The following is a 24,026-nucleotide window of genomic DNA, read 5'->3' as shown; positions in this document are numbered from 1 at the left end:
GGCACTGCTGTCTGTGAAATGAACTTTTTTAGATCGGACACTTTGGAACGAAGGTCTGTGACAAGCCGTCAACAAAACGCATGCACTAAGGCGGTGATGTGCTTCGCGCCACCAGAGACGAAACAGTAGCTCTGATGGCGCAGCACACAGGCGTGCCGTGTTCGCCACACACTGGCGAGAGGAAGGTCTTCCTTCTACCAGTGTGCTATGAACAGGTCCGCAGTGCACTGAGAGGAGCCCCAGCGGAAGTCTTGGGCCGCGTCTTGCACTACAAATGAGTAATTTTGAGAGAAGTCGTCCTGGACAACCACTTCGTCCTCGCTGGCAGCAGCCTTTGCGTGGGGAAGGCACTGACCCTGTCTATCAGCTACAAAGTAGTTCCTGGTTAATTTTGCGATTTGCTGACTGAGAGATTTCATGCTTTCCTTTTTGTTCCGATTATTTCCAGCGGCGCACGGCGATCCGTGCTCATCCATTGTTTACATCGAACCTCATCATCCATATCATCATCAAGGGCTGTACCACCCTCGTCGCTATTCTCTGACGTGTCCGGGAAGATAAGACTTAAAAAGTTCATTACTCCTTCCTTACTAGCGCAGTCCAGCAATCCTCCAATCCCCACCATGTGGGCACGGTTTTCCGCGCCACATACGGCGGGATCAATGAGGTCACGGTTTCAGGTAGGCCGAGATCAGGAAGGCCGAGAACAGATATGAGCAGCTTTGGAATTTGATGATATGCACACACGTATACCGAATACGTACACTAGTGCCTGCCAAGACACACACTGAAAGCAGCTTTTGAGAACTTAATACCCTCCATTAATACCATAAGCCTCTTGGAATGATGCTGCATGGTTTCCATGATGAGACCTTTTGCCACGTGGTCTCATCTGAGACCAGTTTGTCACTTTAGGAGACCATGAGGAGGAACGGCCGTATTGCGGGGACTTTAAGGCTCTCCGCTAATTTTACAAACTTCTCAGCGCGCCGCCGTGGACACTTTGAGATTATTCACGATTTTTACAAAGCTCTCAGCGTACCACCACCAGCGATATCTACACAAAAATGTATGCACTTAGCGATATGTTTGTGAATGGAAGGTGACAATGTAATGGAGTCGTAGTGAGTTCGTTTAGCCCGAGCGTAAGCGAATTCACACGGAGTTCATAGCTCCGTCTTTTTGAAGCTTATGGGACGCTTTAAGAATTTAAGGAAAATTCATTTTCTACATGGAACCTTTATTACAACTTTTTTAATGCGCAAATACTACGCATTACATGGTGTTCCTGAAGCAGACTGCAAAATAATTGTACATCACGTCATAAGCTCATGACAGGAACAATGCTGGTTGTTTGCACCTTGCAGATGTCCGACATCATCATGAAAGGTAAATACCACACTTCGAAGCAATTTTGTTCCATAAAACGGCGTGAATTGATCTTTGGTAACTATCCTCAGTAACTAGGTCGCTTCCCAAAATCAATTCTGGGCCAATTATGTTCATGATGTACATTAATAGCTTGCCTAAGTTAAAAAGTAACTTTAGTAACTAGCTATTAGTAACTAACTATTTCCCTCTTTTGCTGATGACATTGCAATTATTTTCAAAAATCAAAGTATTGTTGAACTTCAAAACAATGTCCATTCACTTTTGCTTTTAATGACTTCCTGGTTTTTTGCCAATTCCTTTCACCCAACGTATCTAAAACATTTGCAAGTATAATCCCACCCTTTTCGCATTTCCAACTATACGCACAACTTAACACGCGCCTGGGTGGCCGGCTGGATACCCTTCGCTCGGGTGCGGGGTCAATTTGACTCCCTCCTGAGATCTCGGGAACTAAGAAAGCTAGAAATACCAAGTTTACAGGGTGTGTTGACCTGTACGTGAACTCGCTGAGGTTAAAGTTTAAGGTTTCTGAGTCATGACCGTCGGGTGAAATAAGGTCAAACAAGGTCAAATTCCAGGTTGGTCTCCAAAGTGCCCTCGGAACTTAGATAACTGTTCCTAAACAAACGGTCACATGCTCATTTAAGGTCAGTGACCTTTTTTGACCTCTTGAAGGTCATTTTAACCAGAATCATACCAGAGTGCTTTAAGTTGCATTGGAATAATTGACAAATATTACGGTAGACAGTATGCTTCTAAAAACAAAGTGTTGACCTGGGTAATTTAGATCAATGACCTAGTCCGACCTCCAAGAAGCCCATGGAAGATGTATAATGCGGTTCCTGCTATCAGTAAGTTCGAAATCAGCACCAGAAACTATCCTATGCAGCAAGCCCTAAAGTAATAAAACAGGTTGGTTTTGGCCTTGGCCTAACGTTCATACCTAACCTTAGGTCAACGTGATTTGCTCATTTAATTGTCGTGTTGCCTAAGAAAGCATCTCAGAGATGCACGGCTTCGTCTAACACTCCGCTGTTGGATCAGATTGAACGATTCCCTAAAAATTGCCTTTGCTGAAACCATGGCCTGATTTTGACCTGCCATAGGTCAGCGACCGTACAAGATGCATCTAAATTTTTGATGCCAGACGATCCGCTATTCAATTGTCTACAGCTTTGAAAAATTTGGCGCGGGTGCGCCGTGCCGTTCGGAAACCATTCTAGAAAAACCTTTTGGGGGTCAATTTAACCCCGCCCCACCCGAGCGCGTGTGAACGATTCACCTGTTGAGGAGATAAAAGAAATCCAATACCTTGGTGTGCTAATCGAAAAATCTTATTTACGACTCACATCAATTCCGTTCCAAGCATATTAAGTAGAAATATTGGAATCATTCGTAGAACTATGTACTTACAAAACTTCATGATTTGAAAACACAAAAAACTTCCTGGTTTGGATTTCATGCATGTTTTTTCAGCGTAATTTACAACACTTAACATTACATCAGACAGGCCCAGGTCAAGTTGAAATAGTCGTCATTTACATTGGGCTTCGAGCTAAGACTTTCGTGCTTCGCTAATCCCTTGTCTTGCAGGGGGGCTGTCATAGCGTGTGTTTGGTCTTGCTTTGTCCCAAAACTCTTTTTGTGATTCCTGTTGAAACAAGCTTGTTGGCCACGGCTTTGAAAGCTTGCGTTTTTTATCTCAAGCTCAACATTTTTGCGGATTTTACGGCTCGAAGATCAGCGACAGTGGACACAGAGCAGCCCTGGGGTTCTCCCCAAACTGAGAAGTACGACGACGGGGGCCACCAGCTAAGCGGAGAATACTTAACTGTTTTTTTTCAATCAGTTCCATTTTGCCATCTCCCCGCATTAATTCTTATTTTTTGAGCCGTTGAAAACCCTGCACAAGGATATTGACAGAATTATCTGTATGGGAGGGGGCATGGGGCATACCCTGACCCTTGCGTCCCAGCGAGGTTTGGGCGCCTCGAGAGAGCACCAAAATCGCAGGTCGACCGGCACCAATACCTTCATTTCGGGACACTATAGCATTTTTTCAACAGTATTCATTTTCAAGCAGAACCATGAAGGCTCCCGACCTTTATTGTCAGGAGGCACCAGATTCCAGGGACACAACAATGCTGCTCCTCCCACCGTGACGAATTCCCGGTTCGGCCGCCTGTGAGAAGTGGCACCAATGTTTTTTTTTTATTTTCGAACGAAATTTGTCCGGGCACCACAACGTTTATTTTTACCAGGCACTAGATCAAAGCGGGCCATTTAAACCGACCAAAGCCCTTGATTATAAGGAGGCTAAAATCCAGGGCACCACAATCTTTGCCGCTCACCCTCACAAAATGCTAGATTTGTCCGGTTGGTGGAGAGATCTCACAGCCTTCGTTTCGGGGCATCATAAACTGTATTATCCAGAATCGCCTAATTCCAAGCAGCGGATCAAAGCGTATTTTAGGAACCTCATTTTCAAGACGCAATGAATTTCAAGGGACACCATAATGCCCGTGTCTCGCCTTTGACGTAGTCTTTTGACGGCCATTCGGCGAGGAAGCACAACGATATTGATTTCGGGGTATCATGACATTTGTTCTTCAAAAATGCCAAATGCAAGCATGCCATTCAAAGGGCCGTAAAGTCTCGGTTTCAGGTGGCAGCAATTATAAGGGCACCACAATTTATTTGCTTTCCACCCTGGCGAAATCCTGGATCAGCCCCCTCGGCGAAGATCACCAAAATCTCTCCTTATGGGGCATCATAATTTTGATTTGCAAGAGACGCTCAATTCTAGAGAGGACCACGAAGGGCAGTAAAACCTTCATTTTAAGTGGCGACGAGTTCCAGGGCACCACAAATGGCCCAAGGTCTTTATTTTTCAGAAAAACTATAGTCAACGCTTCATCGCTTCGTGAAGCGTTCGAAATCATCACTTGCCGGTGCGCGGCTGATTTGCTCGCCCGTTGACCACCTCCAGATGTTAGCTGTAAAGCCGACCCTACGATGCGCGTGGAGACGTGTTATTTATTTTTGGGTCCAACTTACGCATTCAACATTGCAGACGAGCATTGGGTTTCCTCATTCTTTCAGTATTCCCATATGTCATGTCGTGCATATGCATTTCTAAAGCCTTCGACGATTCTAGCACACGCGAGACAGGTTTCGCCATTGTGAAGTTCATGGTCCTTTTCAATGATTGTTGGATTTTTTACACCGTATGCAAATTACGAATTAAGGTCTCCAAGATGTAGAAACAGCCCTGTTCAGCAAATGATGTTGTTTTGTATTTTGCTCAATAACTCATGGTTGGTATGCATAGTTTTAATGGGACACACTGGCACTGCTTACATATCCGGAACGGTAATACATAGAGCCATTAGATCCAACCTTTCGGCGACCGGCCCCAGTTTTCCAACCTTGTTGTCTGCTCCAGCCAGCTCCGCTTGCCGTCCTAGTCACGGTCACCTCACCGCAGCTTTAAAATGCTAATGCGTGTTCACATCCTCAGACTGTGTCGTGCCATGTGCAGGAGCAGTAATCACGTGACTTATCTGCCGATCGGAAGGGTCTTATTGGCAGAAGCGGTGCCAAGATCCCGATTTCTTGCCTCGTCATGAGGTGTTAGAATCAGTTTTATGTTGGTATTTCGCACGTCCGATCGTTTCAGTGATCGAGTGATATATGAAACTGGCGCTCTCACCATTGTGCAGTAAGACAGACAGAGCTTAGCGGAAAACATCGGTGGATTGATTTTCACGAAAGCTCAGAATTGGTAAAAATTTGTGTGTGGATAGTTTAGAAATCAAATCCATTGTACCAGGCCAAAGGTTAATATTTCCCGAGAATCAAACCTTTTCAGCACTACAGTCTCATCCGTGCGATATTATACGTCGTATTGGCACAAATCCTCAACATGCGTGTTCCTTGTTCAGTTCTGCGTATAATCGCTTGTTGAAGGTGTCTGACCACATGTTTGAGAGCCAGAAAGGCAGAGAGGCGGAGACAGATAGAAAGATAGGAAGAGACAGGGAGACAGAGAGAGAGAGAGAGAGAGAGAGGGGGGGGGGCAGGGAGACAGAGAGAGAAAGACAGACAGACAGACAGACAGACCGACACACAGTGACATAATCAGCAAGTCTGCACGCTTCAACACATACTCGCCTCATTTTGTCGCCCGTCTCCTTGGTCACACTTCCACGCGAAACGCGCGCTTCACAGTGAATACCCGTCCCTTTCCGAGCATTTCGCCATCGCCCCGCCGGGTCGAGAGTTGAACTGAAGTCAACTTCCTCTGCCGGCCTCGTCGGATCCTTGCTAGCCGGTGAGAAAAGCCGGCCAGCTGTCGAGTTTTGCCCGGGGCCGGCCGGGCGACGATCAAGTTTTGCCCGGGGCCGGCCGGGTGGCGATCACGTTTTGCCCGGGGCCGGCCGGGCGGCGATCAAGTTTTGCCCGGGGCCGGCCGGGTGGCGGTCACGTTTTGCCCGGGGCCGGCCGGGCGGCGATCAAGTTTTGCCCGGGGCCGGCCGGGCGGCGATCAAGTTTTGCCCGGAGCCGGCCGGGCGGCGATCAAGTTTTGCCCGAGGCCGGTCGGCCGGCGATCACGTCTTGCCGGGTTCACACCGCCAGCCCGGTATTCCGGACGAGGCAAGCCGGTTTTCCGGGCCGGAAAACTTGGTGGGAACCAGAATTTAGAAGAAAAAACGCTGAAACAATGCTAAATAAATAGCTTCAGCAGATTATTCCTTGCGGTCATCAAACGCCCGCTCCCTCGGTTTATCGACCTCAAAATGCGAACAGTGGAATTGAATCTTCCGAAAACTCAGAACTTCTGTTTCTGTTGAATGTGGTGAAATGAGAATAAAACGTAAGAGGTCGTGTCCTCAAAATAAATTGGGCCATATCTGGCGATTTTTAGGGGGGGGGGGAGAGCTTCCATCAGCAGGTGGCGCTTTGTCAACCGTACATCCTCCCCCTTCCCTTTGCTAAGGCTCTGGTTTTTCCTTGTCCGTAAACTTCCATGCTGTTCAGCAATGTGTTGGGGGCTATAGCGCGACCAAAACTTCCGCCAATTCTAGCTGACATCTTAATTCAGCGATTTTGTTCGAAATTCGTGAAGAATTACTATAATCTACAAGTCCATTTGTCACTCTATCGATGGCCGCTTTCTTAAAATCAGATCAGTCTTTGATTCAAGACTCGAAATACAATCGAATACAATTTTGGAGCTATACAAAATAGCAAAAAGTCATAACTGATCTGCGTAGTTTTAACGGGCCATTCAGACGCTGCTCACATATTCGTAACGGCAATGCACGTGGTTATTAGACCCAACCTTACAGTCATTGGTCCAGGTTTTTCAACCGTGTTTGCCCCAGCCAGCTCGGCTCGTCCTTCCAGCCATGGTCACTTCACCGCAACATTCAACTACCTATGCGTGTTCGCAACCTTAGGCTATTTAGTGCCGTGTGCAGATCCAGTAGTCACGTGAGTCTTTCACTGGTTGAGAGGGTCGTATTGGTAGGCGGTGCCAAGGTGCCGATTGCCCACCACGCCATAGGGTGTCAGAATCAGTCTGATACTGCATTGCAGACGCACGAAGGTTTTAGTGGTTGAGCGATACATGAAACTGGCGCATTCATTGATGTGATTCCAATGCATGTTGCATTGTTGCCCAATTCGCAGTTTAACGCCCTCTAGAGACCAAAATGAGCCGGCCCCTAGTCATGACCATTTCAGCTGCAGCTCCCTGTACCTACACACATTTTGTGTGTGTGCGGGAATGTACCCGGCAGCTGACGCGTGTTGCAGTCATGACTGACAACACGTCAACAACAAATCAACGGGTGTTGTAGTCTTGTGGGTGCCGTGGCACCCACACAATTGGAGTGGGCTCCTACAGCAAGACTTGCTCACCCACAGCATTTAGTGTAATAATAACTCACAACTGTCAGCTGTAATATGTTCGGTGGAGACACATTCAATAGTTGTCTATGAGAGGTGTCAGGGGCGGGAAAATATGCCAAAATGCCTGCATGTAGCTGCAAGTATACATAAAGCCGGTCCTGTCTATTAGCAAATCTCCAGCAGGAAATTCATGTTGGTATCAGGCACCCTCACGTATGGAAAGTCAAGCATACCATAAACGAATGGGATTATTGCATGGGCGGCGTGAACGGCCAGACCATCAATTACAGGGACAGACTCAAGGATTAGACGCGTGGGCACGTTTGGGCTCTCATAACAGTTCTCTGTAAACCACATCTGTGCATCTGTCCGTGCCTGAATCGCATTCCAAGTAAAGAATCCCGCAAGGAAATTGTGCAGCTGGTCGAACTTACAACGAAGGCGACAGGGGCGCCCTGTCGACGTGTCGGCGCAGGCATTGTCGACGGCAGCGGGCGATCGCTGCGCTGTGGAAAAGCCCGGTGCAATATTTAAATGCAGAGTGAGTGAAGACTGCAGTGATGTAGTACATCAGTCCAATGTCTGGTCCTCATGACAGGAGACGGAGTCCAATAACCTCCGGCCACGAGGCGATAAAACGACCCGTTGCAATCGTTCTGGAATAGCGTCGCTAAATTGGCGTTTTGATCTGGACACAGCGGTAGGCTTGCCTGTCGTTCCTGCAAAAATGTTATAGGATTTGCCCTCATTGCTGGAAACATTCTTTAGCCTGTTGCCTCCATGGAAGTATTTCCGGAAAAGCGGCACTTTATTGGTATTGTGGCCTGTAAGCAATACTATGTCCGCCCGCAGCGCTCGCGGGGATGGACACAGTATTTGCCCTGATTGCTCGAAATACTTCCCGGACTCTAGCCCTTTACGACCGTTCTGAAATGGTGCTTTTCAACTGATTTTGTATTCTAGCACCAATGCCAAGCCCAGCTGCTGCATTTTATTCGTCTGGTGCGCAGAGTGGGGCACATAGCGCCTAAATTATGGTTGATGGATGCAAAACCGAAGGTGCTTTATTTTACACGATATGCATTGGTGAAAAATTATTCCCTATGCAGTCTATAATTTTTCAGAGCAATGTCCTTTTACGCATGGCCTTAACCGCCCTCTAAATACTAACCACGGTATCCATGAAACGCGCACGTGTCTATCATTTACGGATCACTTGCACTCTAACATGCGTTGCAGTTGAGTGCTGACAGCTCAGAGATGAAGTGAGCTGGCACCACAGTTGTGCAGTTGTGGTCTGCAGGCGTTGGAAAAGGTGTGGAGCCTTCTGTTGTTCGCGGCACCGCCCATCCGATCGCGCCGTGATGTGTATAAATGGCCTGCTGTCATTCCTAAGTGTCCTTGGTCTGAGATAGTAAGGTCGGACGCTGTATGTACATTGGGTTATATTTCATGGTAAATACGGTAAATGATCAAGATGATAACCCACAACTGGGTATCATGCACAAAAAGGAATGATAAGTCTGCATCGATATGTGCTTATGCAGCTTCTCATGGCAAAAGAACAGCACCGGATGCCCCTACGTAAGCCGGCACCTAAATGCATCACGGCTGTTGTCGAAAGGTTTTGTTTTACCCCGGCTGAGGAGAGAAGCACTTTTCTTGTAAAATGCTGCCTCAAGGAAACCTACCTGGGCTGCCTGGAACTAAGCTTAATATACTTGATGAAGCTCATCAAACTCAGCTCGCGTCTTCTTTTCAGTGTCATGTACCCCGTTACGCTATAGTGAAAAACAGAATCCAGTTAACGAACCGGCATTATTATGCGCCACGCAACCAATGCAGAACTGTGGCGTCATGAAACACTCCCTGTACAGCCTATAAATAGCATCGGCATTACAACACAGCGCGTGGAGATCACATGTCGCACACAGAGAAGCCATTAACAGGATACAACCATCATCAGTCATGAGAGATGTCATTGCAGATCACATGACGCGCTTCCCGCGGTTCTCGTCTCTCTGCCGCCAGCTCCTATTTCGTTGGTCATGGTTCATGACGCCCTACTGACAGCACCGTCGCCGCCGAGACGTCCGCGTTTCGGCTTGCGGGATCCCGCGCGCTGAACGCTGCGCCTCGCCGTGAGCAGATGCGGTCGGAGCGTGGTCTTTGCTAGGAATAGTTGACGGTCAGCAAGAGCGAGCAGGCCCGATGACTGTTTTCACGCTGGTATCGACAGTCTAATGAGACTGTGTCACACTGTCGGTTGCGTCAGAGCGTCGACTCTGCGGATTCGGCGGGTACTTTGAGCCGCGGAGTTGAATGAGCTCCCCTGGGTCCTTTTTTTTTTTGCTTTGTTTATTTCTTGCTCTGCCAAGTCGGAGCTTCAGCTCTGAGAGCTCGGATATTGATCTATGCGCGGTGTCTAGATTTTGTGCCGAGTCAGGAGTCTGACTCAGTCGAGTTGATCGTCGACCCGGTGAAGTTAGAGGGCCGACTCTCGGCGCGTGGCTCCGGTCCCGGCGGCGCGCCGCTGGCTGCTGTTTCGCCAGGCCGCCTCCGCCGTCGCTGGCCGGTCTTCCTCGACGCCGGGCGACATCACGCTGTCCCCGAGGAGGTCTTCTCTCGGATTGCCCACTAGGGGCAGCTGGAACGGGCGACGTCCCGCGTTACTGGGTGGCCGCGCCGGGTCCAACCAACGGGCATCCCGGCGGAGAGCAGGGCGCGTGGCATGAATGGTAGCTTGGGCTCAGCTGTCTGAGAGATCCCGGAGCATCCAATTACTTCTGAACGTGAGAGGAATCCTCTTATGACTGAAATAGCATTCCACCTGGACTCCCGCAATGGAACAGATGACCACTCCGCTAGGCGCCGATACGAATCAGGGACATTGGTTGAATGATGAAGGGGTTCGGGGCTCTTAGTTAGGTGTATATGCCTGCTCCTGCCGGTCGCCAGTGTCTGCATAGCGGCTATAAGAACAGTGCCGCGAGGAAGGTTCCCTTCGGACGCCTGTCGAAAGGTTATGTCCTACTACGTACAGGCATTTGACGGGCAGACAATGTTCGAACATGAGCACTTGTCGGTAGGCCCGTTTCTGCAAAAGGGCCGGTGTTGGAATCATTATATATATATATATATATATATATATATATATATATATATATATAATATAATATATAATATATATAATATAATATACATATAATATATATATATATATATATATATATATTATAACATAGCTACTCATCCATAGGAAGTGCCTGCTCGTGGAACCTGCTGGTAATAAATCTGCGCGTGCAAGCACATGCCGCGAGTTGTGACCACATTCCCGTTCTGGATAGCGCGTCACGTTCAGAAGAAACATTCGCGGAACACAGTGCGAAAAATACATTTAGAACCAGCAACATATCCAGGCAATGGGGTAGGCCCTTCTGCATCCAGGACGGAACGTGTAGCTCTCTCAACTTTAGCGCCATCTTCCTCGAGTGCCTTTATTGTCAAAGTTTGCGTGCTAGCCTAAGGAAGAAAGGGCGTCTGCAGGACTCATTGCCTCCAAATGCACGTGATTTAAAGTTAGCAGATTGGCCTGACGTCAGCAGGCAAGTCCGTATATCACGCTGTGTACAGCATTGTGCGGCTTTAACCCGGTTTTGCGTATGTGTAGAAGCAAAATAATCACAATGAAACACTGCCAAAGTTATAATATTTAAACAAATAATACAAAAATATCCGAATGACTAGTAAGGTATACTGTATTGGCACCAATACGTTAGCAAAGTATCGTGGATACGTCAGCTGCCTCCTTTTGAACGGTCGCCACGGTGGCATACAAAGGGAAGCCTCGGGGATGCAGCGTACTGGCGCCTTCGGGCAGAAAACACTCCCGTGTTTTCGTGTGTCTCTCCTTCCGCGGTTATCTGATCCGGCGATCACCGCGTGGTGAAGTAGTTAAGGGGCCCAACACGTGCACCAGTCGCGCTTTTATCGCAGAATATAAGTTTGCCATCTTAAGTTTCAAGTGGAGCACGATACAGCAGTCCAGGTGATCAGAACAGGCGTAACCGGCACACCTGGGATTGCGCATCACTGCATTTCAGCTCGTAGAATGGTGGAACAGGCAGCCGGCGCCACCTTCTGCTGACCCATCGATGGATGGCATGTTATGCCCAGTCTTCTCGGGCGGCCTTTAGGCGGCGGAGGGTATTTGAGATCGACTGTCCCCGTGCAACACCCGAAGCAAGTGGTCAAATACCAGCGCATTGGAGATGCACCCCCCCCCCCCTCCCCCGCCCTGCATTCTTCCCCACAGACCTAGTGACCAGTGGCTCCGTCCCTTGATTTTGGATAGTGGCCACATAGTTGTGGGTCGCCTTTACAATGGGTAGTGGCCACATAGCTATGGGTCGCCTTTACACTGAGTGGCTTAGCTTTTCTCATGTCGGCTTTTGTTTTTTTCAGTCGCATACTTAATGGCTTGCCAGTGATACCACTCGCATTGAAAGCATACGATCGTACATGTAGAGAGTAGATCACATCTGGGGGGACGCGCCCCTACTCGCGCGAAAATCGGCGTTGACCACTTTTCAGGGACAACGGATTTTGACCGCCGTCTCGTACTAGCGCAAATTTCAAAATGGCTTTCAACGGAACATTATTTCACTGAATGAGAAAACCCAGAAAAGCATTTGCCGCCATGTCGTCTTGCTGCAATGTTCAAAAGGCGAAATGCACACCGACGACATTGAGCTATTCAAAATTATCTGAAGAAGTAGCGCCCGCAGACAGTCAGGGACAGTCCATGAATTACATGACGCACTGGTAGGAAGAGAGCTGGCGTCGTGTAACCACTTGGTCTAAGGACATGAAACAATGCGGTTTGGCTCGGCTTGTTTACTTATTGATATATCTGGACGGGTATATGGAGCACTAAACTTCACCCCTTTGACCTAGCTTGACGCAATAAGGCCACACATATCGACTCTCACTAGAATTCGTACGATAGGGGTTTTCAGGGCCATGCAACACCGTTTTCTACGTTGCTGTAGAACGGTTAGTTCTTGCAATAGCCGAGGAGTGTGCCTGGTTTATCCCTTCACGAGTTATACTCACCATTGTTAAGTCACATCCATGTGATAAAGTTTGACGAAAGCTTTTTTATGCCGCCTTTTCCGTGGCTCTAGCTTGCTTGGTTTCGAAATTTTCAGGGATAGGCCGCTGAGGCTTCCCATTGTGAAGAGGCGGTCAAAATAAACGCCCACGAGCGAGGGTTGAGCAACCTCTGTGTAGATCCCATGAACAGCATTTCTACGCATTAACATTCGAATAAAGAATATTCAGTTAATAAGCATTCGACTAATGAGCATCTCGGCAACTTAGCTCTCGAATGAAGCGTATTTCTTCAGAACGGTATTCGATGAATATGCGTTTTAACTTGTCGATTTGGCACGTCAGGAATAGGCAGGTCGGCAAACTGCCGTTCCACTTTCAGCATTTCGCCATTCTGATGCGCAGCAAAAAGGCACATCGATAAGACATCAATCAGTTAGATGCGTTCGGCAAAAGGGCACTCAGCTAAATGTATCTATTAATTATCCGGATGCTCACCGTCGAGAGACAGCAGGGCGACCACAGTCCAAAAACTTTAGACAGTCATCGCACGCTGAAGGTAGAGATAAGGTTGACTGGAACACGGGGATAGGTAGACAGAGCGATGACGGTTGTGGGTTCACTGACAGCTCGGGCCGACGGCCGTTCATGGACACCGCTGTCATAAGCCGATGACGGTTGTGGGTTCACTGACAGCTCGGGCCGACGGCCATTCATAGACACTGCTGTCATAAGCCGGTGACGGTTGTGGGTTCACTGACAGCTCGGGCAGACGGCCGTTCATGGACACTGCTGTCATAAGCCGGTGACGGTTGTGGGTTCACTGACAGCTCGGGCCGACGGCCATTCATAGACACTGCTGTCATAAGCCGGTGACGGTTGTGGGTTCACTGACAGCTCGGGCCGACGGCCGTTCATGGACACTGCTGTCATAAGCCGATGACGGTTGTGGATTCACTGACAGCTCGGGCCGACGGCCATTCATAGACACTGCTGTCATAAGCCGGTGACGGTTGTGGGTTCACTGACAGCTCGGGCAGACGGCCGTTCATGGACACTGCTGTCATAAGCCGGTGACGGTTGTGGGTTCACTGACAGCTCGGGCCGACGGCCATTCATAGACACTGCTGTCATAAGCCGGTGACGGTTGTGGGTTCACTGACAGCTCGGGCAGACGGCCGTTCATGGACACTGCTATGACAAACCGTTGTACGGATGCAGCCGAGGCAGACCGCTTTATCGGGGCAACTGAGACAAACCAGACCGAGGCCAGCTGAAACATGGACACTGGACGCTCAAACAAACACTAAGACATAGCCACGTGACACTGGCCACTGCCGGGGGATAACTGAGGCATATCATAGGGCAAATGATGACAGCTCAGCTCAAGAATCATATCAGTATGGAAATATAGACGTCATAGCCTGGGAACAGGTCACCGAGAGCTAACTACTCTGGAACGGAGGTGCCCAGTGGAGGTGTGCACCATGCTGCGGAAGTCCGCTCGTGACGGGCATAGCTGGGCTAAGTTACATGCTGTCACGCGGCTCACTTAGGGCAGCGCAACTTGAGTCGCGATTGCGCAATAGATCCGCGATCAGGATGAGGGTGATGCGCAGGTACAAATGTAACAAGCGACGGAAGTGCACAGCCGCGTGCTCGCACGTGGCATTAGGCATCGATTTACCGTCCGAACCGCAGACCGTCAACGTTAATTTAGATCGGCACACTGAGTGCAATTTCAGTCTAGATCGATCAAATGAAGCCATAGTCGGCCTTCACCAAGCGGGTGCCAGCAAAGCTGCCCTTTGTGGTCACGATTTACGACAATTTCTATCGCGCCGGGGCCGTAACGCTCCGTCCAAGTGAACTGTTTGCGGGCTGAACATCCGTACTTGATGCACCACCGTTTCGACGCCCGTCAGGTTGAAAAATGGGCGCAGTTTGCGTGGGTTCTTCCTATTCAGCGCGGACCCCGGCAGGTGCTATCACTTAAAAGGAGTGTTCCACGTTTAGAGGGGGTTTTGAACTGAAATAGCCACCTTGAAGACCTTTCCGTGCCGTTCACCATGCTGGCCTTCTTTAGACCTAAGCCTAAGAGGTATATCGGGGAAAGTATTGCGAAGTCACCCTGGCATTCATGACGTCATAATAACGCCATTCAAATGTTACCATTCCATAAGCCATGCGGTGATCAAGGCCAACTAAAATACAAAGGTTGAGGCGTTCATATCTGGCGCTCTTGAGCGCGATTTCCAGAAATGGGGGTTGAGATACCAGGACGTAATCAAGTTATGACGCATTGAGGAGCAGATTTACTAAACAGAGAATTGTGCTGTCTTGAGTAGCCTTTTCCCCTTAAATAGTATACCAACAGATATAAAAAGGCTGGTTTCATCATAGCTGGTGCTTGCTTCAATATCTTTAAACGTGAAGCATTCTGTTTTATGGGAGACCTATGACCAATGCTCAAGGGCCGCAATAACGTTCCATGCCAGGCAAAGCATGCAGTAACACGAACATGCTCATATGCTGTATCAGAATGTCATGGCTTACTTGGAACGCATCAAACTGGGACAACTGCAAAAGGTCGCAGAATATTTTGACGGAATGTGCAATCGCGATGACCGCCCCAGAAGAGCAGTCGCAGATAGAGTTATTCGGACAAATTGCCTTGGCGATTCGGGACAAGCACTGTTATCAGTGACGATTTACGAACGCTGCCCCGCACAACAATCTGGGATCAGGCAATCTGTAAGCCCGAGAAAGGTGTACTGCTTCTGACGCTGTTCATCGTAATGAGAAGTGCTCAGTCCAGCCTGAACCGTCCATCAGCAGAAGACAGGGGAGCGCCTGGTACTAACCGCCGTTCCCTGACCTGTATCGCCTGCGAGTAGGAGGCCTGCGAGCATCCGTACTGCTCCTGGTACTGCTCCTGGCGCAGCAGCGGCTTCAGCGACCGGCACCGCAGGCAGAGGATCTCGCGGAACGGCCGCCGGAAGTCGCGGTTGAACGTGGCGTAGATGATGGGGTTGAGCAGCGAGTTGAGGTACCCCAGCCAGAGGAAGACGTCCGACACGCTGTTGGGGATGCTGCCGCGCGGCACCAGCGGCCGGATGACGGCCAGCAGGAAGAACGGCAGCCAGCAGACGATGAACGCCGTCATGATGATACCCAGCGTCACCGACGCCTTCTTCTCGCGCGGCACCGACAGCGACCAGGGACAGCGGAGACGCGGCCGCGCCTTTCCCGGCCGCAGTTCGGCCACGCTGGCGCGGCTGTCTGCTGCGGCGACTGCGGTGAACTCGGCGCAGCGCTGCAGCTCGCCGGGCGAGCCGTCCCGCTCGCCGGTCACCCGCGCAGTCGGCGGCGCCAGGTGGCCCTGCGCGCGCCGCTCCTGTCGTACGATGATGCGCGCTGCCTTCAGGATCTTGACGTAGACGAAGATCATGACGGCCAGCGGCAGGTAGAAGGACATGACGGTGGCCCACACCTGGTAGTAGACATTCTGACTGACAGTGCACATGTCGTCGGCGCCGTGCTCGTTGCCGATGATGACGATGGGGATGATGCTGATGCAGATGGCGCCGCCCCACACCACGCCAACGTAGAGCGCCATCAGTTTCTCGACGCGTCGCTGCGAGTACTGCAACGGGTCGGTGATGGCCAGGTATCGGTCCACACTGATGGCGCAAAGGTTCAGGATGCTGGCCGTGCAGGAGAGCACGTCGGCGCACACGAACACGTCGCAGAGGGTTCGGCCGAACCGCCACGTGCCGGCGCAGAGGTAGAGCAGCGCGATCGGCATCACCAGCACGGCCACGAACAGGTCGGCCACGGCCAGCGACACGTACAGCACCGTGTACGGCTGGCTGCGGATCTTGGGGACCAGGCAGACGGCCACGCACACCAGCACGTTGCCAATTACTGTCCAGAGGATGAGCAGCGGCAGCACCAGCATCAACGCCAGCTTCACTTGCCACGGATAGCCGTCGGCGGCGGCGAGCTCCGCCGACTCCAGCCCCGACATGTTCGCTTCCATCGGACCGGGAGTGCCGGCTCCCCGGCTCACGGGAGTCGAGGGCGCGGCGTGGCGCGCTCATTCATGGTGCCACCGTCGGCCGTCCCTGGGGAAGGCCGCACAATGCATTGGTACATGCCGCTGGAGCGATCGGCCAGGCTTGCAAACGCTGCCGTTCGTCTCTGCAGTCACTCCTCGCATGTGAATTGCAACACTGGATTCAGGCTGTGCAGCGCATTGCTTTTAGCGCACAGCCAACGGAACATATAAGAAGGTCTCGTATAACACGAATGTTAAGCATTATCGACAAGTTAAGGCTACCGAGAGAATGACGGTTCGGACCACCGCCCCCATCCGGTGTATTAGTACCCACACACCGTTTGTGCCAGTGAATCGTCTGCCGCCGTTGAGTGTTAGCGATTCCCGGGGAGGAATGGATAGTATTCAACTTTTAATCCTGCACGCGTCACAACCGAAGTTTTCTCCGTGGCGTCGCTAGGATACGAACCAGCGTCTTCTCTCGGGTTCTACCGCTGAACTAACCACCAGCGACAATGGTGGATACAAACAGGTAGAAGGCAGTTTAGTGGCGAGACCCTGGCTCGAATCCCGGCAAGTCCACAGAGAAAATACGCATTGTGACTGAAAGTTCAAAACCAATCAGTCCTCCCCAAGGGCTAAGAAGCACCTGATGGCAGTCGGACAACTATCTGACTGAAGCGTTGGCTGGATACTAACACACCAGCACAGTAGGTGAGGACGACAGTCCAAACAATTATTTCATACGTGATAAGGTTAAATCTAAGCTTTTCGTTGCATGGATTTCTAGACTCCAAGCCAACGTTAAGCAGAGCTGGTTGCGTTAGCTCTGTCACCACCATGCGGTCGTAAAACTCCAGGTCAGTGGCAGATCCTTGCGCTAAGAGATTAACGTGTCGTAATGCTCGGCACGGTCCACCCGGCCCTCGACGTCATCTGACCCTCAGTATGGGCGTTGGCCGTTGTCACCGGCCATCCCACTCAGTGCCAAACAGCGAGCGCTTAGAGCGACTCGGAAACCATCCCGCTACGATCGGGTAAATCTATATCATATATATAACCTATATAATATATATCATCAATTTCGCCTGGCCATTTATCATCTATATATCATTTAAGGGCAGTCGCCTTAACTAACCGACCTTTCGGTTGAACGTGTCCGACCTGCTCCTTAAATGAAACATTTCAAATATCCGCTACCTGAAATGTGTTTATACCTTAGTCGCAAAATGTCATAATCATCACCAAATATTTCTGTTAAATATGGCCGCATGATGATCTGTAGCCAGGGGCAGTTATTTTGTTTAGATATCAACCATGAGCGAGTGTCTTGCTTGTCACCTCTAACGACGTTCCTCGGGCGGGCTCCGTGGCACTAAGCCACCGGCCGCAGACGATCACCGCCTCAGCGGGAGCACGTCAGGGCAGATTTCTGCTCGTCCCGCTGACGACGTGGCCATCTCTGGCCGGGGCACCATTACCGCCGACGGGCCGCTGAGCACCCCCTCCCCGCCCCCCGCCCCCGCCCCCCCCCCCCCGCGGAGGTCCGTGACCAGGGCGCGTGAGTGAGCCCGGCTGGGCCGCGCCCGGGTCACGACGGCGTGGGAGGTGGGGAGGGGGCACCGGGCTGGAAAGGCACCGACATCGGCGTGGGGGTGCGACGCCGCGAATAACACGTGCGACGGTCGCGAAGTTTGAGTGGCTGCAATGTGACGGGATGCTGAAAGTTGTTTGCGGCATTGGTGCGTATTGCATGCCTCGCTGTGCCCATTTCGGACTCGTTGCAACAAATTTGCATGCAAATTAGGCAAGCGGGTGCGTGCTGAAACGGAAATCACGATGAAGATACTTGCGTGCCGCCACTGCACTTATTATGTGGCGATGCTTGGCAGAAGTTATGCCCAGCATGTCTTCCTAAATATTCCATCCGAACTATTGTATTTGTTACTCCTATGTGTATCCCGTCAGCACCAGGTGGAATACGCAGGCACTTATTAGCTAACCACGCCATCCGTAAGTATGGCAACAGTGTCATACCGAATAGTAGTCGTGGCTTACAAAGGAACAGAATTGTAAGGTGTGCATAGTTTCATGTCAAATGCATTCCTTATTAACCATTTAAAGCTTCCATCTGGCAGAGATTACGCAGAAGTCCTGGGTATCTGACATGAAGTCATCTATATGGCTTAGTGCAAGCTGACTTACCGGGCATCATCGATCTTCGGAGTCTTTACAGTACTTTGGACGGCTTACTATTCAAGCACGACGTGCAGCAGCTTTCCCTTCGTGAGTGGCTTTTACTTCCACATAAATAAAGTTTAACGAGCGCTTGGCATTCCACCAGCTGCACCGAATCGCGTCACCTGCCATTGCACTCGGTGGTTGCGTCGCCTGCGGCCGTCTATGTCACGATGGCGCAGTAGGCACAGTAGGCGCAGTATGGCGCAGTAGCCACCATAAACCGACATATCCTCATTCAGACAGAGTATCGCGTGTGGTACGCCCTGGAGTCGGCAAGGCGCATGATGTTCCAAGACGTTTCCCTTTGAGCTGTTCTCCGATTTCGCCGGCGGCGTCCCCTCGGCTGATGCTCGGGAGGGATGGAAAGGTGTCACATAGAACGTAGTGAGGTGAACTAAAAAGAGAACAGGAAAAAAGGACAAAGGCTCCCGTGAGATGAAATACAACTATGAAATGCTGACATGCAGAGTTTCAATATCTGGAAGGATGAGAGCCTGAGTAAGACATGCGAAAATCTAAATAAGTGAGGGAGGAAGAGCGAGTAGAAAAGAGAGAGGGGGGGGGGAACGGAGAGAGGGAGGGGAGGGGGAAGGAGGGAGGGGAGAGAGGGGGGAGTGAGAGGCAGAGAGAAGAGAGAGAACGTGATGGGCGAGAGACAGAAGAGAAAGAGAGAGGGAGGGAGTGAGAGGGAGAGAAAGAGAGAGAGAAAGAGAGAGAGAGAGAGGGGGGAGGGAGTGAGAGGGAGAGAAAGAGAGAGAGAGAGAGAGAGAGAGAGAGAGAGAGAGAGAGAGAGAGAGAGAGAGAGAGAGAGAGAGAGAGAGAGAGAGAGAGAGAGAGAGAGAGAGAGAGAGAGAGAGAGAGAGAAGGAAAGAAAGGGAATCGTAACCAAATGGGAACAACGTTGCGTTTCAACAATGTAAGCTGTGAAAATGATATGCTGCATGTGAAACGTCCTCATTCTTATAATTTTCATGCTGTCGAAGAATATGCAATCGTGATGCGTCTAAATTTCGTCTGCATTACGCTTCATGCGCGGCTATCAAAGCCCAACTTGTGGCATGATATTAACACATCTCTATCAACCATGGGAGGGTGGCGAAGTTTTGACAGATTTAACGTACAGTGTATTAAAGCGGCGTCAGTCGGCCTTCCAATATCCCTACTCCGACTGTCACCGACAGTCAAAGCATGTCAGCAGTTGTGCGAGCATAATATTAAACAGAGAGTTAGATACCCGAGCTGCTCCACCCTTGGCGAGCACTGTGTCCCGGACCGGGCTACCGCATTTGAAAGGGAAACAGCGCCGGCCAGGGCGGCGGGGAGGGGCTCGATTCCCCTGACCAGGCCTGGATCCCTCGGGCTCGGCCGCAAGTCCGCGGCACACCAGCGACAGGTGCTGGGTCGCCCCCGACCTCACCGGCACGCCACCAACAGGTGCCGGGTCGCCCCCGACCTCGCCGGCACGCCACCAACAGGTGCCGGGTCGCCCCCGACCTCACCGGCACGCCACCAACAGGTGCCGGGTCGCCCCCGACCTCGCCGGCACGCCACCAACAGGTGCTGGGTCGCCCCCGACCTTACCGGCACGCCACCAACGGGTACCGGGTCACCCCCCCCCCCCCTCCGACCCCACCGGTGGAGCGAACCGAAACAGGAGTGGCCCAGCCGAACAGACCTGAGGACGCCGGCAGAGGGCGCGGCCATATGCAGCGCCGGGAAACTCTGTTGGCTGCAGCAACCAGCACTTAGAATGCTGTGAACCCTTAGATCATGATGCAGAGAATTAGCAAGAAAAAATCAAAGTGTACTCCGAGTCTTAAAAAGCAGTGAAGTGATGTATACGACCTGAAGAAAATGGCAATACCTGTATATTTTAGACCCATTGTATGAACTAACGCATGGCAGTGAGGAATTACGGATGGAATCATTATTTGGACTATCGTCCACGTCTGATGTGTGTGTTCATTGCTCGGGCTGTTGTCCTTGTACATGCTAACACACCAGACCAGAACTATAGTCCGAACAATTACTTCACCCACAATCATTATGCATCGTCCCGTTCCTTTCCCAAAACGGCAAAGGAGTTCACTTCGGTCTTAATAGATTATTCAATGAAATACTATAGGTGATGTGTAACTGACAGCCTCAGTCGGGCCCTTTCGTGGCAAAATGAAAACTTGTGAGACCTGCGCGATACACTCACTTGGCTGTGTCCTCGAGAAAAGCTTACCCGCTCCGTATCGTCTCTGGTTGATGAAAGCGTGACAGCATGTTTTCCATTCATAAAACGGCGTGGTGTGACACGGGTAGTCAATGGTTTGCCTCTAAGGTGCCTCCCATAACTACGCTTCTGTTCGAGGCATGTGTATGTGGCGAGTGTGTGTGGCACTCAGCCAATCACCTCGCCGCCTCAGCATGGCTGTATCTATGAGAGGTCGAGCGCAGCAACTTATGCGAGATTAAACCCCACACATAATTTAATTGATGCAAGTTTTGAAGTCAAGACCTCGGCCGCACTAAGTTTACGATAGCATTAGTTCGAGTTTTAAAGTTGCAGAAGCTGGAAATCCCAAATATCCAAAAGCTGAACCATCACGCTCAGATATTTGTTTCAACGATTGTCGACGCGCCATGGCGTAGTAACAGCTGCGCGCGTTTGACCTGTTTCGCGTGCTTGCCGTAATGATCCATGCTAGCGACTATCTGTGCACTCTGTAACCTGGTAATGGCTTCGAGTCTGGGCAGAGTCCAGCTGGGCTTAGCGGCATTTAGTACCTTCCACATTCATCGCAGTATTTGTAATGACATCAAAGACATCGAAATAGCCGTGACGCATGCACGCTGACAGCTGCTGTTGGTATGCATGTGAACGCTAATAGCTGCCCTTGGCGTGCATGTGAACGCTTGTAGCTACTATTGGCGTGCATGTGAACGCTGACAGCTGCCGTTGGCGTGTGTGTGAACGCTAACAGCTGCCGTTGGCGTGTACGTGAACGCTGACAGCTGCCGTTGGCGTGCATGTGAACGCTGACAGCTGCCGTTGGCGTGTACGTGAACGCTGACAGCTGCCGTTGGCGTGTACGTGAACGCTGACAGCTGCCGTTGGCGTGCATGCGAACGCTAACAGTTGCCATTGGCGTGCATGTGAAAGATAATAGCTGTCATTGACGTGCATGTGGACACCGATAGCTGCCGTTGGCGTGCATGTGAACGCTAACAACTGTCGTTGGCTTGTATGTGAACGTTGGCAACTGCCGTTGGCGTGCATGTGAATGCTGACAGTTACTGTTGGCGTGCATGTGAACGCTGACAGCTGCCGTTGGCGTGATGTGAACGCTGACAATTGCTGTTGGCGTGCATGTGAACGCTAACAGCTGCCGTTGGCGTGCATGTGAACGTTGCGCCCCACTACATGTGAACACAATGTGAACCATTGCGTTCCAATGCCCTTTTAGTGCACTTATCTTATATAGTAGTATATATATATAGTATAGTACACTTATATTATGTATTAGGATATTTCCCGACGGGACGTCAGGTACGCGCTGTGCGCTGTATTAAGACCTATACACGTTTTGATAAAACAATAATATTTGTCCTTTTATTGCATCGATATACGTCTCGTATGGATTGTGAAGAACATCCAAGGTTACCAAGCTAATCTTACTTTTGCGTGTCATTCCTTTAAGAACAGTCAGTGACGATGCCATGAACGGAATGTATTCGTACATGTTATTTGTGCATGCATCATGCAATATGATGTGCCGTAAAATGTATGAGCGTTGGGATCAACTACACAAAAGCAGCCATGACTACGTTATCATCGAGCATGCAATAAACAGTCGAAGCCCGTGTCCAACGCTGGTAGCGGTTAGTATAACTTGCTCCTCTTGACCGATACGGGGACCTCTCACCACCTGGTCTCACCCTTACAGGGACAACAACGCTCTGAACTGAGTATCCCATGACCCGAACATCAGAACTTGTTCCCGGGTGCCTCCTCTTTATATCCGAAGAATTCTCATCACCTCAGTGCCTTTCACCCAACTGTCGTCAACACTGGTCAGCGAAGCCGTCGGCTTCCGGTGTTCTGTCTTCTGCAATGACTGAGCACCGTTCGTGACTTGGATAGTTCACCTGGCCGGTAGACGGAAGTCGTGAACAGACGACTCCAGCCCCGAGTCATTAGGCCCCACTTCACGTCACCAGGCTGGGCGATCTCTCAGGCAGAGTCGCCGGGCTCCGTTTCACGTCACCAGGCTTGGCGACCTCTCAGGCAGAGTCACCAGGCTCCACTTCACGTCACCAGGCTTGGCGACCTCTCAGGCAGAGTCACCAGGCTCCACTTTACGTCACCAGGCTGGGCGACCTCTCAGGCAGAGTCACCAGGCTCCGTTTCACGTCACCAGGCTTGGCGACCTCTCAGGCAGAGTCACCAGGCTCCACTTCAAGTCACCAGGCTTGGCGACCTCTCAGGCGGAGTCACCAGGCTCCACTTTACGTCACCAGGCTTGGCGACCTCTCATGCAGAGTCACCAGGCTCCACTTCACGTCACCAGGCTTGGCGACCTCTCAGGCAGAGTCACCAGGCTCCGTTTCACGTCACCAGGCTTGGCTACCTCTCAGGCAGAGTCACCAGGCTCCGTTTCACGTCACCAGGCTTGGCGACCTCTCAGGCAGAGTCACCAGGCTCCGTTTCACGTCACCAGGCTTGGCGACCTCTCAGGCAGACGTCACCGGGCTCCGTTTCACGTCATCAGGCTGGGCGACCTCTCAGGCAGAGCCGCATCTCAGCACACCACAGCCCCACCAGAACAGCACTCAAGCAGGCGAAAATCTGTTTCCATCCAGGTGCCGCGAATACACCCCCCGGCAGCGGAAAGTGCGCTCGACGCTCGAGCCGCCGGCGAAAATACGTTTGGCGAACGACAGAGAATACTGCACTCGCAACGCCGCAAGTGCACCAGTTTTCTTCTCGGCACCTGCGCATGTCTCCGAAACGTGCCGACTGGGCGGACCAGCGTTGGCAGGTCCAGCCGGCGGCAGCGACTCAGCACAGCGCTGGGGCGAGCGGACTGCGGTCCGCCCCGCTGGAGCAAGCGGACCGCTGTCCGCGTCGCTGTGCTGTCCGGCGCTCCGGTAGCCTGAGCGGCTCGGCAGGCTCAAAACGGAGGACCTGATTGCCGCCGGCGAGACGGTGTACACTGTCTGAGATTGGAGTGCCTGGGCTTCCCGACCGACGGAGGGCCCAGCGTCTCCAGCCCTGCTGACGGCATCAGTCCGCAGGCTCTGGAAGTAAGCCTGC

General features: G+C 51.1%; 1 protein-coding gene across 1 annotated transcript; it reads right to left on the bottom strand.

The window, feature by feature from the left end:
- Positions 1-8,756: 8,756 nt before the first annotated feature.
- LOC119109974 (5-hydroxytryptamine receptor 1) lies at positions 8,757-16,473 on the bottom strand. The gene is made up of 4 exons (XM_037233720.1): positions 15,799-16,473; positions 15,299-15,714; positions 14,977-15,000; positions 8,757-9,955 (listed from the first exon to the last, which is right to left on the bottom strand). The coding sequence occupies exons 1-4, from the start codon at positions 16,460-16,462 to the stop codon at positions 9,794-9,796; spliced, it is 1,266 nt and encodes a 421-aa protein (XP_037089615.1). The 5' UTR covers positions 16,463-16,473; the 3' UTR covers positions 8,757-9,793.
- Between the last annotated feature and the right edge of the window lie 7,553 nt (positions 16,474-24,026).

This window comes from Pollicipes pollicipes, unplaced genomic scaffold, assembly GCF_011947565.3.
Source record: "Pollicipes pollicipes isolate AB1234 unplaced genomic scaffold, Ppol_2.1 Scaffold_7231;HRSCAF=8579_pilon_pilon_pilon, whole genome shotgun sequence".
In the NCBI taxonomy this organism is placed as follows: domain Eukaryota; kingdom Metazoa; phylum Arthropoda; class Thecostraca; order Pollicipedomorpha; family Pollicipedidae; genus Pollicipes; species Pollicipes pollicipes.
Note: the sequence above shows the minus strand (reverse complement) of the source record. Positions and strands in the feature narration are given on the sequence as shown.

What these genes read in the sequence shown, in the direction of transcription:
- LOC119109974 (XM_037233720.1), bottom strand. Translation starts at nt 16,462, where the DNA reads ATGGAAGCGAACATGTCGGGGCTGGAGTCGGCGGAGCTCGCCGCCGCC. An exon ending in GGAGCGGCGCGCGCAGGGCC is followed by an intron (nt 15,715 to 15,798) that starts ACCTGGCGCCGC and finishes AGTTCACCGCAG; the next exon opens with TCGCCGCAGCAGACAGCCGC. An exon ending in CCTACTCGCAGGCGATACAG is followed by an intron (nt 15,001 to 15,298) that starts GTCAGGGAACGG and finishes GACCTTTTGCAG; the next exon opens with TTGTCCCAGTTTGATGCGTT.